This window comes from Brassica napus, chromosome C7 (assembly GCF_020379485.1).
Source record: "Brassica napus cultivar Da-Ae chromosome C7, Da-Ae, whole genome shotgun sequence".
In the NCBI taxonomy this organism is placed as follows: Eukaryota; Viridiplantae; Streptophyta; class Magnoliopsida; order Brassicales; family Brassicaceae; genus Brassica; species Brassica napus.
The window spans coordinates 22,752,786-22,764,987 of record NC_063450.1 but is presented as its reverse complement, the minus strand read 5'-3'; the positions used below and the strand labels follow the sequence as shown (position 1 = coordinate 22,764,987).

The 12,202-nt window shown below is 39.3% G+C and overlaps 1 protein-coding gene across 4 annotated transcripts; it reads right to left on the bottom strand.

Annotated features, from left to right (window-relative positions):
- Nucleotides 1-3,532: 3,532 nt before the first annotated feature.
- Nucleotides 3,533-5,204, bottom strand: LOC106425360 (E3 ubiquitin-protein ligase AIRP2). 4 transcript variants are annotated; one of them, XM_013866096.3, is made up of 4 exons: nucleotides 4,907-5,204; nucleotides 4,472-4,628; nucleotides 4,356-4,387; nucleotides 3,533-4,251 (listed from the first exon to the last, which is right to left on the bottom strand). In XM_013866096.3, the coding sequence occupies exons 1-4, from the start codon at nucleotides 4,984-4,986 to the stop codon at nucleotides 4,230-4,232; spliced, it is 291 nt and encodes a 96-aa protein (XP_013721550.1). In that variant the 5' UTR covers nucleotides 4,987-5,204; the 3' UTR covers nucleotides 3,533-4,229. The 4 variants fall into 4 exon arrangements, with proteins under 4 accessions (XP_013721550.1, XP_013721549.1, XP_013721551.1 ...); XM_013866095.3 differs by having other exon boundaries at nucleotides 3,533-4,387; XM_013866097.3 differs by lacking the exon at nucleotides 4,356-4,387.
- Nucleotides 5,205-12,202: the final 6,998 nt, after the last annotated feature.

Below are 12,202 nucleotides of genomic sequence, written 5' to 3'. Positions count from 1 at the left end.
ATTATAATATCCGGCGGATATCCGGATCCGGATTTGGATCTTTAAAATAAATAAAAAATAATATTAATATATATAAAATATTAACAATAATTTAAAAATAAAAATATATAATGTTTTTAATTATTTATATGTATAATAGTACAAAATTTACATAAAATTTATATATACTATTAGAAAAATGAAAATATATTAAATAAAATTAGTTTTTATATATAGATATTACTATTTTTGAAATAGTTATTAATAAAATTTACGGATCCGGATATCCGGACTAAAAAATCAAGATATCCGGATCCGGATTCGGCTTTGACGGATCCAACATTTTACTATCCGGATCCGGATTCGGCCTCTCCGGATATCCGGATTTTCGGATCGGATCACGGATCGAATCCGGATCTCGGATAAAAGTTCCAGGCCTAACCATTAGTGTATTTTTTCCACAAATTATCAATTAACGAATTTCGAAACGTAAAATGAACTTCTTTATCTTTGATTTTCTACGACTAAATGAGCAGGAAGACCATATGCTAACATCTGAAATGCGGCCGTTACTTTTTGCAAAGACGATAATCCAACCATATCTGCTGCATCCCGTTTTTGTGTGAAGTAGTTGTCATAACTTTCAACGGCTTCGATTATACGAAGGAATAGAGGGCGCGACATACGATATGTCCTACGAAACAACATCATTGTACATCGGCGTCTCCGAAAAGTAATCGTTGAACAATCTATAACTTGGTGATCAAACAACATCAGTTATCAATACTTTAAAAGAAGGAAATACTGAATTTTTGAAACAACTAAAAAAGACAAGAGCACAACGAAAATATCACTCGTAGATTTAAAAGAAGAATTATGCTTTGAATGAGCTGGAAAAAGAAAACAAATATTTATTTTTTGACTTGAATTCAATGCAAGATCTAGAAGTTCTTGCATATTTTCAAGAGGAACTAACACAAACGTAGTGTATGGTGATACCAATGGCATATTATGTAATTTGTCTAGTAATTAAAGGATTCTTTTAACTGTGGGTTGAAGAGGCACGTGGAGTTGACGCATCATTAAAATGGCAAGTATGTAAATAAGATATCAAACCAATGTTATTTTTTTTAAATGCTTTCCTTTTAATAAGCAAGGGAAGGGATTTTATTTCTTAGTTTTAGCTTAAGGGTGAATTTGCCAAATAACCAAGTTTGCAATAAAATTTAAGCCAATAGCACTGATTTTGACATTATTAACCTAGTAACATTTTGTCCATGATTGAGTCGGTTATACCCTCTCTTTTGACAAGTACCCGGTGAAAAAAGAAGAGCGTGGATGACATCATCAATTATAGTTATAGCTATAAATGAAACACAATTATTATAATTCCATCACGTAGTGGAAACCACACCAAACATTTATTTACCACATACTTATTTATTATAGTATGCAATTTATGATAGTGCAACTAAACTTTACTATAAACCTAGACCCATAAAGCGTGCAATTTATGATAGTGAAATTTATGATAGTGCAATTAACCATGCACAGTAAAGCGTGAATAAAATTAGAACACCTTTGCAATAAATGGTATATTTCATTACTTACTAAACAGAAGTGTTCTCTTTAGTATAACAAAATAGTATAAAAGAACAACTCTAACCCAACTCCTAAATAATAAATTTTATCCCAACATCACCTACTCCAAGCCTCTAAATACTATACCCTAAACACTAAATCCGAAATCTAAATACAAACCCTAAACCCAAATACAGAATGTATTTCATATCACTGAAATAGTATAGGACTCTAAGTCTCTAACTCAGCACACAACTCCTAAATGCTAAACCCAGATCCAACTTTTGAATATTAAACCCTAAACTGCTATCACTAAACCCGCACCTTCCAAATACTAAACCCTAAACTCTAATCACTAAACCTTAAATCCAAGTATATAACCTAAACCCAAATAGAATAAAACAAAATACATAATATAGTACATATTGGTGAACAAAATAAAACAGTTTTTATTAATCATCAAATGGAACAATACATGATAGGGTCACTAAACCCAAACTTCAACCCCACTTTCTACATACTAAACACTAAATTCTAATCACTAAACCCTAAATCCAAGTATAAACCCTAAACCCAAATAAAATAGAACAAAATATATAGTATAGTACATACTAGTGAATAAAATAATACATTCTTTATTAATCGTCAAATGGAACGATACATGATAAAAATGTATAGTAACATACTATTTTGCATTACATAACATGAATAGCACATTCATAATACATATTACAACTCTTAAATACTAAACCCAAAACAAACTTTAAAATACTAAACTAAAAATATAAACCATAATTATCATCCCTAAATCCAATTATCAAAATCTGAAAATAGTATATAATATTGTGTAATATTAAACTAAATCCACACCTAATTTTTGAATAGTATAGGCTCTAACCCAACACACAACTCATAAATGCTAATTCCATATCTAACTTTTGAATACTAAACCCTAAACTGCTATCACTAAACCCAAACCTCAACCCCTAACTTCCAAATACTAAACCTTAAATCTTAATCACTAAACCCTAAACCCAAATGTAAACCTTAAACCCAAATAGAATGGAACAAAATACATAGTATAGTACATATTGGTGAAGAAAATAACACCTTCTTTATTAATCATCAAATGGAACGATACATGATAAATAAGTATAGTAACAGATTATTTCACATTACATAACATGAATAAAACATTCATAATACATATTGTTTTACATTTCTATTCCATACGCATAAAATAGAATAGAACACAATGTTACAAAAATTGTTCATCTTCTCCGATCAATTCAAGGACATTAACAGCGAGAAAGATATGTGTAACTGGCAACATCCATGGGAATAGTACATGTAACCGCCTCGTAAACCGAAAAGATTAAGGCGATTGAAGGAAGAGTTGGCGAACCTCGCGGCGGTGTCGTTTACGTTGTCGGCGACTCTATAGATTTCAGATGCGCAAAGCTTCCCGTCAGTAGCCAAGCGAGCCGTTGCAGATAGCCATCTCCTTGGCAAAGCTACTCCAGAAATGGTTTTGGTGGTTATACAACAAATCAAAAATGGAGAAGAAACAACTCACGTTGTACAAGGTATGTGATTCTACAAAGGCCACGGTGTATGTGTGTTAGGTAAGTATTATTAATTTAGTTTTTTTTTTGTCTACAGGTTTTACCGGTTGTGTAAGAGGACATAGTAGTATTATTATATAAAAGATACATGATGTATTGGTGTATTAGAGTATTTGGACATATAATGAATTATAATTGTTTGATGGGTTATACAGTCCAATTTCCCTTAGTATTGTTAAAAAAAAAAAAAGTATTGTTAGTTAAGTAAAGGTCTCAAAATTGAAGAATTTCTGCCGACACTCGATTACAAAGAAGAAAACAAAAAGAAACTAAATTCTTAGGTTCAATTGTAGGAGTAATTTTAGTTAATTGTCATCTAACTTGATTACTTGTATATATAATTGAGGAACAACAACACGAACCACTAATATAAACAAGTTACGAATCTCTGTATCCAAACAAGTTTCTAATCCTCATATTTGATTCTTGAAACATGTTTGTGCTGTCAAGAAGAAACAAGACGTGAAATATCTCTTTCATATTTCATAACAAGGGTGACACATTATGACAATTTTTTATCATCATAATCTAAAATGAAGGATAATAATCTTGGATCACCCAGACTCTTTATATACACTTAGTTAAAGGTCTGGGATCTTTCTCCCTCTCTACACCCTCACCATGTAACCAAATCATATCAAGTACTCGTTGTCAAGTAGGAAGACGGCTTCAGGATAATCTTTAGGGAGGCTATTAACGTGGAGGTAGAACCGAAGAAGATCCTCCTTCGTGACCGTCTCTGTATCCACCACATATTCATCGCAAGTCAGCACCCAAAGATCCTCAGAGTTCACTCTCTTGATGCTGCCTCTACAAAACGGGCATGACTCCGACTCGGTGTTCCAGTTCCGGTAACATTTGATGCACATGGCATGGCAACAGTTGGGCAACACCATTTTCGTGCAAGGCTCTAAGCAGATCCCGCATTCGTCTTCTCTTTCCAAGTCGACGGTAGACATGATGAATCTGTTATCATACTTCTTGGTGATAGCTTTTGGATTCGGATACCATAAGCTATCGTCAGCGAAGTTTATGTGAAGACGCTCAAGTGATGGTAATATAACACCTGCAGTTAGCCAAATCCCAATGTTCTATAAGACTAATAATGAGAAGAAGAAGAAAAAACACAACCGGGCTTAAGTCTCCCTGATTGTAGCTTTTCTTCCGTACCTGGATAGATTCCACCGTCCATCAACACCTACCTATACAAGACAAAGTCACAAAGAAGACACAAATAAAACAAAACAAGCCCAGAGGAAAAGGATAGAAACAATTATGGAAGGAACCTTGTAAATGAGAATGTAGAAGAAATCAAAATAGCTTGGAAGGAGACATGAGATATCCATCCACTGTAGCAAGAATATGAAGAAAGGAGCCAAGTTACTGCACACCAGTTTCATCTGAAGTCGCACACCGCTCTTTCCCATTGGAATCTCAGCAGCCCTGATCCACATTTTCTGACACTAATCAGTTACTAGTATCCTTGTAACCAAATAAACTATTCCTTTTGACAAATTTTGCAAATTTGTTGGAATACTTTTATGCAAATATTCTAAGTTTGTGAGTAGAAACTGAGAATCTAAATTTTGAGAATATGCGAACAGCAGCCTCATTCATCAAATCGTCAAGGTAATTAACTATCACACACCAATCATGTTGATTTGATAATCAAAAACCCTAAACCCAGAAACTAAAAACCAAGAAAGAAGGAGATGACTCACAGTGAATTGGCGTGCTCAATGTCAGCCTCAAGAATCTTCAAAGAATCTCTGTAAGATGAGTTGGTCAACTGATAATACATCTCCTTTCCTAATCACCTCTCTCTGGAATTATTACAGAAGAGAGTAGAGAATCCAAAGGTTGGGTCTTGAAACAGACAATCTTTGGAACCCGATGACCAATACAGCAAACGAGTGATTAACACATATACGTCTGCTTTATAATTTCTAAGGAAATATTTATAAATTGAAAAAAAAAAGAAAAAAAGCGACTTTCCGCTCTTTGATATTTCGCGGACGAACTTCGTGAAAATGAATATAAAATTCTTCTCTCTTTTGTTTATCCCAAATAGAGATTAAAAAAAACTAAAACAGAAGGGTCTTTTTTTAAGTGACTTCTCCCCCAGACACTACTCTCGAGAAGATCTATTATCCGTTGGGTCCTAGGAGTAACTTTTCCAAATACTGCCTTTTACCGGGAAGTCTGTGAGCAGAATATTCGAATTGTTTCCCTTCTGAGAAGTATCCTGCGGTCCAAGCGAAGTCGTGTAGAATTACACACCGGGTTCATCCCCCGACGGTGGTTGGAGGGGCCGCTGCCGGTCGTCGTGACTGTCCAGTCAACGCCATCAACATGAAGAAGAGGAACATCTCAATCGCTAATGCTCCCTGCAACCAAACTCCAAGCCATCACCAAGTTTTAAGAGATTATCTTCCCATTTAGAACTCTCCTCTTCTGAAGAGTATTTACTAGGGATGGAACGAGAAGCAAGAAAGGAGAGGATAAGACGTGCAGATGAGAGTGGGGAACTGGAAAAGGATGCAATCCAGCTGGCAAAAAATGCTCTTGCCTCAAGCGCTGCAGAGGTGAGAATGCAGGAACCTTATGTAACTCCTAAACATATTCCGGCCTCCCAAAGGCTAGGCCTAAATGTCCAACTGGATGGTACCAACTCTGGCAAGATCGGAGCTAACCAAAGTCAATCCCCCCCGGGGAAGAATCCCCGCTACACTCAGATTGGGAGATAACTCAACCTCTCCAATGAGTAAGGAGAGGATTCCAGTTGTTCACAGACTAAGTGCAGCACCAATGGAGGAGCCACCTGTCAAACCAGCAGAAACTGCGATAGTAAAGAGAAAACCTGGCCGTCCCCTTGGAAGAGGAAAGATACAAGCTAGCCCAACTCTCTCGATAGGCACAAGCACCAAGAGGAGGAAAGTCCAATCAAAAATCCCAACCTGCAAAAGGAAACTAAATCCAGAGGATTCTCGGAAAGGCTTAAGGAAGCCTGCACCTAAGTCCAAGGGAGGACCTTCTAAACCTGCAGCATCAGGAGATACTACTCATTCCTCGGACAATCTCCCTCTCAGCAGAATGATCCCAAAGCCGACCAGAAAAAAGACGGATTTTCACAATCTGTCCGGTCCAGCTCCTTAGCAATAGCGAGCTGCGACTGTCAAGGGTTAGGGAATCCCCGGACAGTTCGACGTCTCAAAGAAGTATCTAAGAAGTTTCTACCAGATATCCTCTTCCTTATAGAGACCAAAAATCCCAATGACTTTGTACTCCAAAAGTGTGAGCAACTTGGATACGAAGAATATCATCTTGTTCCCCGACAGGCCATGGTGCTGGGGGCCTTGCTCTGTTTTGGACACAGAATGTAAAGCTGACTATCATGCATTCTAATGCGAACGTTGTGGAAACGATGATCGAATATCAAGGCAAAATTTTCTTTGCTAGTTTTGTATATGGCAATACAGACAGAGGGCAACGTAACTTGTTGTGGAATCAGCTCCTTGTCACTGCTGAAGCCAGAAATGCACCATGGTTCCTCATCGGAGACCTTAATGATTTACTTTCAAGTGAAGAGAAGGTAGGGGGACCGGATAGACACGAAGGATCTTTCACCGACCTTCGGACATTCTTCTCGGAAGGAGACCTCTACGATCTCTATCATTCTGGCGATCCACTTTCGTGGAGAGGCAAACGGGGGACACATCTAGTACGTTGCAGACTAGACAGGGCTGTCGCGAACTCTGCTTGGGCGGAGTTGTACCCAACGGCAAGATGTCAATATCTAGACTATGAAGGTTCAGACCACAAGCCCTTATTGTCCTTCCTTGACCCGACTATTATGAAACGCAGAAGCCTGTTCAGGTATGACCGTCGTCTCAATGCTAATGAGGAAGCTAAGCAAGTCATTCGAGAGTCATGGACTACTTCGCCTGAGACCAAAATAATGGACAAGCTCTCGACTACCAGAAGAGCATTGTCGGCCTGGAACAAACTCCAACAACGCAACATCAAGCTGCTTATAGACCAAAAGAAGCAAGAACTAGAGGATGCTCTTACCAGCCCCGCAAATGACACAGCTCTCATCAAAGATATCAATTCGGCATTAAATGATGCGTACATGGCGGAGGAAGCTTTCTGGAAGCAGCGGAGTCGCTTGCTCTGGCTCCAACTAGGGGACAGAAACTCTGGCTTTTTCCATGCAACAACGAAGAATAGACGCAGAGCCAATGCATTCACCATTCTGAAAGATCCCGACGGCAACATGGTCTACAAAGAAGAGGAGATAACACTGACAGTGGTAGAGTACTTCAAGAAGATGTTCACCTCGGAGCCAGGGAACAGAGTTGAGACAGTCCATTATGCACTCCACCCCCTGGTTACGCCTGAAGATAACATTAGCCTGACAGCGATCCCCACGGCTGCTGAGATAAAGGATGCAATTTTCGCAGTTAACGCAGAGAAAACACCGGGACCGGATGGCTTTTCAGCTAGTTTTTACCACACACACTGGAACGAGATTGGCCCGGATCTAGTAGAGGAAATACAGGAGGCGTTTAGGACAGGGATCATCCCGAAAGGAATCAATGCCACTCATGTTTACCTAATCCCGAAGATCAAGAGTCCACAGCGGGTGTCTGACTATCGGCCAATTGCGTTGTGCAACGTATACTATAAGATCTACTCAAAGATCTTGCAAAAGAGGCTACAACCGCTGCCCGAAAAGATTATTTCTGAAAATCAGTCAGCATTTGTTCCTGGTAGAGCGATTGGAGACAACATTCTTATTACACATGAAATGTTGCATACTCTGAAGACGTCTAAAGCAGAGAAGAGAGTGGCTATGGCGGTAAAGACGGATATGAGTAAAGCTTACGACCGCCTCGAATGGGACTTTATCTCTGCTGTGCTCGAGCGACTCGGATTTCACCATCTGTTGGTCGGGTTGATCATGCAATGCATCTCAACAGTTACATATTCCTTCCTCATCAACGGTTCGCCTAGAGGATTGGTTATACCGAGCTGAGGTATCCGTCAAGGAGATCCTCTCTCTCCCTACATATTTATCCTATGTAGTGAAGTTCTCTCGGGTCTTTGTAACACAGCACAAACAGAAGGTCGAATCCGAGGAATCAAAGTGGCTAGGGGGAGTCCCCGGCTAAACCATTTACTCTTCGCTGATGATACCATGTTCTTCTTAAGTGCGGACAAAAACTCAACAGCAGCCCTACAATCTGTTCTGCTTCGGTATGAGGAAGCTTCAGGGCAAAGGATCAACAAGGAGAAATCTTCCATAAACTTCTCCCGTAAGGCGCCAAAGGAATTGAAACAACGAGTGCACAATGAACTCCAAATTCAGAAAGAGGGAGGGGTGGGAAAATACCTCGGCCTTCTGGAACATTTTGGACGCCGTAAGAGGGACCTCTTTGCATCCATCGTTGAGAGAATCAAGCAAAAGGCGAGTGGCTGGTCGAATAGATACCTCTCCCCAGCGGGTAAACTGGTGATGCTCCAGAGCGTGCTAACCCCTATCCCTTCTCACTCAATGTCATGTTTCAAGCTGCCTGTGTCGCTATGCCAGCGCATACAATCCGCACTAACGCGGTTCTATTGGGATGATAGAACCGGCAAACACAAAATGGCATGGATCTCTTGGCCGAAACTTACACTCCCGAAGAACAAAGGAGGGCTCGGAGTACGGGACATTCAAGCCTTTAATGATGCTTATCTAGCAAAGATCAGCTGCCGACTTCTGGACAAACCCGATGGACTACTCGGCAGAACGCTCCTGAGTAAATATTGCCCGAAAGGAAATCTTTTGAGCTGCGAAGCTCCAAGCGCTGCTTCCCATGGATGGCACAGCATACTAGCGGGGAGAGACTTACTGGTTAAGAACCTTGGATGGGTAATAGGAGATGGATCATCCATCAGCATATGGGAGGATCAATGGCTGAGTCTTGCCACTCCACAAAGACCTATAGGACCACCCCCTCTAGCTTCGTTGAAGTTAGTGGTAAAGGACCTGCTCCTTCAGACCTCGGGCGAATGGGATAGAACCAGAATTCAAGCAATCTTGCCTTTTTATGCAGAGCAAATACTCTCCTTACAGCCAAGCACCACAGGTGCCCCGGATGTGCAACGATGGTTGGGAACCAAATCAGGAAAGTATTCTGTTAAATCAGGTTATCATGTGGCCATGGAGGAGTTGACGGAGGAGATCCTTGAGGGAGAAGCCACAATGGAGTTTGACTGGAAAAAGACAGTGTGGAATCTAAAGCTACCCCCGAAAGTAAAGATGTTCACATGGAAAAGCCTCAAAGGTATCTTGTCGGTGGGTGAACGACTCCTGTACAGCCACATAAACGCGGATCCAAAATGTAAACAATGCGGAGGCTCGGAATCTATCAATCATCTATTGTTTCACTGCCCTTTTTCTCGAGAAGTGTGGAAACTGTCCCCACTCGATGGAAGCTTTGAAGTTAGTGGATGAAAAGATTTAAGAGCACACTGGATGATCTTGCATTCTCAGCAGTGTCTCCCACCGCTCGGAATTGTTGCTACCCCTCTAGTCCCGTGGATTCTGTGGGCACTATGGAAAGCTCGAAACAAGTATGTTTTTGAAAACTTTGCATGGAATCCAGCAGATACGTTATCACAAGCTATAGCCGCAGCCAGAGAATGGGCCAACGCGCAGGAAAAGGAGGAAAAGCGACCTCAGCTACCGAATCTGACTTGCGAGAGGGAGCTTGAAGCAAAGGCAAACGCGGACGCAGACTGGTCGGAATCAACCAGAAACGCTGGGCTGGGGTGGATTGTGAAGCACCGAGAACAGAGTATCAGAGGACAGCAGGGAACCAGCTTCATTGCCTCGGTGCTTATAGCAGAGGGACTTGCGCTCAGAGATGTGGTAATTGCATGTCGGGACCAAGGCATGAAGAGGGTGAGGTTTGAATTGGACTCGATACAACTAATCCAGGCTATCATCAGTAAGGAACCGCCCCCAGAGATCTATGGCATAGTAGAAGATATCCTCTTAATAGCGAGGTCTTTTGATGTTTCTGTCTTTGTGTGGATTTCTCGTTTGAGGAATGTTGTGGCAGATTTGCTAGCAAAAAATGCTCTATCTTTGTATGAACAAGAGGTGGTTGTGGATGTTTTAAATCCCCCACCTAACTAGTCTGAAGTTAATGAAGGTAGTTTGTGACAAAAAAAAAAAAAAAAAAAAACTGCAATGTTGGATTGGAAGATGCGATAATGAGTTGTGTGATACAGAAAATATAGCTTTTTGTGCTTATCTATACAAAAGACATTAATATGTTCTTCTGTAAGCAGGTCCCATGGCATTTCCATATTCGCTTCATGTTTTCCTCTAAAATAGTGTAAAAGTGAATATAGAGTAAGGAATGCTCCAATCCAACTTCATATCTCACTCCATAATAAAATTTTAACTATTTTAACCAAACAATTTTAAAATATCACTTGTTCTTAGTGCCTCTAATTTTTACTGTTTCCATGAAAATGCCTCTAAATATATTTTTGGGTTGAATCTAGTGTTGTTGAATGGCTCCTTATTTAGTCAGTATACTTAATCCTCTTAGTCACTAATGAAAGTCAAAAGACTTTTTTTTTAGATTTACTACGAGATTTTGATTAGGGAACATTGAGCTTATGGTTTGTTGGTTATGTTTTTGTTAGTCACCTACAGTATGATTTTAACTTTAACGAAATCGTTAATACATCTAGTGTATTATGATGTTTAACTTGTAATTTTCTTGACTCGTTTCCTCTATTTATCATTTATGACTTGTAATCGAGTTTTAATACATTGTAGTATGATGCTTGTTGTGATGGAGTATATGCTCTCATGGACGCTCTAAAAGAGTAAGTCTAAATGTTTTTTACCGAGGGACTGATCTTCTACTAGAGCCAGGGGGGTCGTTATCAGATTTCTAATCTCTTGTTTGTTTGTTTTAGACCAAAACCCTCACGAATTTTTTTTTGGATCAGTCACTCTCCAAAAATTTAATACTAAGTGAAATTGGACCAAATATATATTAAACTTTTTTGGTCTAATATTCGATGTAAGAACTTGAATTACTTATTTACTCTAACAATCTTTTATTCAAACCAAGGACCACGTAGCTTTTACTTTGTCTGCTCTCCAAATAGTCTCATAGTAAGTAGAGTTGAACTATATACACATACTAGGGGTATTCCGGCGCGTATGTTCGTATATTTATTAATTTAATAAGTTGAACAGGGTTTGTTTGATTCATTTGATAGAAGTTAGTGGTAGTAGTATAAAGAGGATACATTTGATCCATTTGATAGAAGTTAGTGGTAGTAGTATAGATAGGATACATTTGATCCATTTTAATACGTGAGTATGAAGTTGTGAGCAAGAATAGATTTTAGAACTATGGAAAACAATTTGTTTTCAAAATTATTAGCAAAAGCCAAAAAGTTACAGCTGCCAGAATCTAACTGCCAGTCCAGCTTTGAAGCTATGCTATGCGTGGTGAGGCCAGGCTGATTTGGAGCATCAAGAGTTTAGTCAATATTTGAAGGTGTACCTATTAATCAAACATCAGCATGTCAACCCAATGAGCTCCCCTTCTTTATTAATAAGTTGATATCATAAGTGATGATGATGATAGGTACCTATTTTCCATTAATTTCTACCTATTGCAGTTCATATTGTTGTGCTTTAAATTTGGCTAAAGATTCTTTGCTAGCGGTGTACTCAAGGCTTTTCATCAGAGCCATGGTTTTGGGAATATGCAATTGCTTCGGTGCTATCCTTTTCGAAAGTTTTTGATGACTTATGTGAACTGAGAGTCATAATTTCCTTTAAGTTATCTTACGACCTGGTTGTCTTTGTTAGTGATGTTGAAAGTGATGACGATGAGGATGACACTGAAGCTCTTAGGCTGAACTCGACCAGATAAAAAAAGAAAGAGTGGAGGAGAGGCTCAAGAAGGTATGTGTTCTTGTCTGTGTTTTTG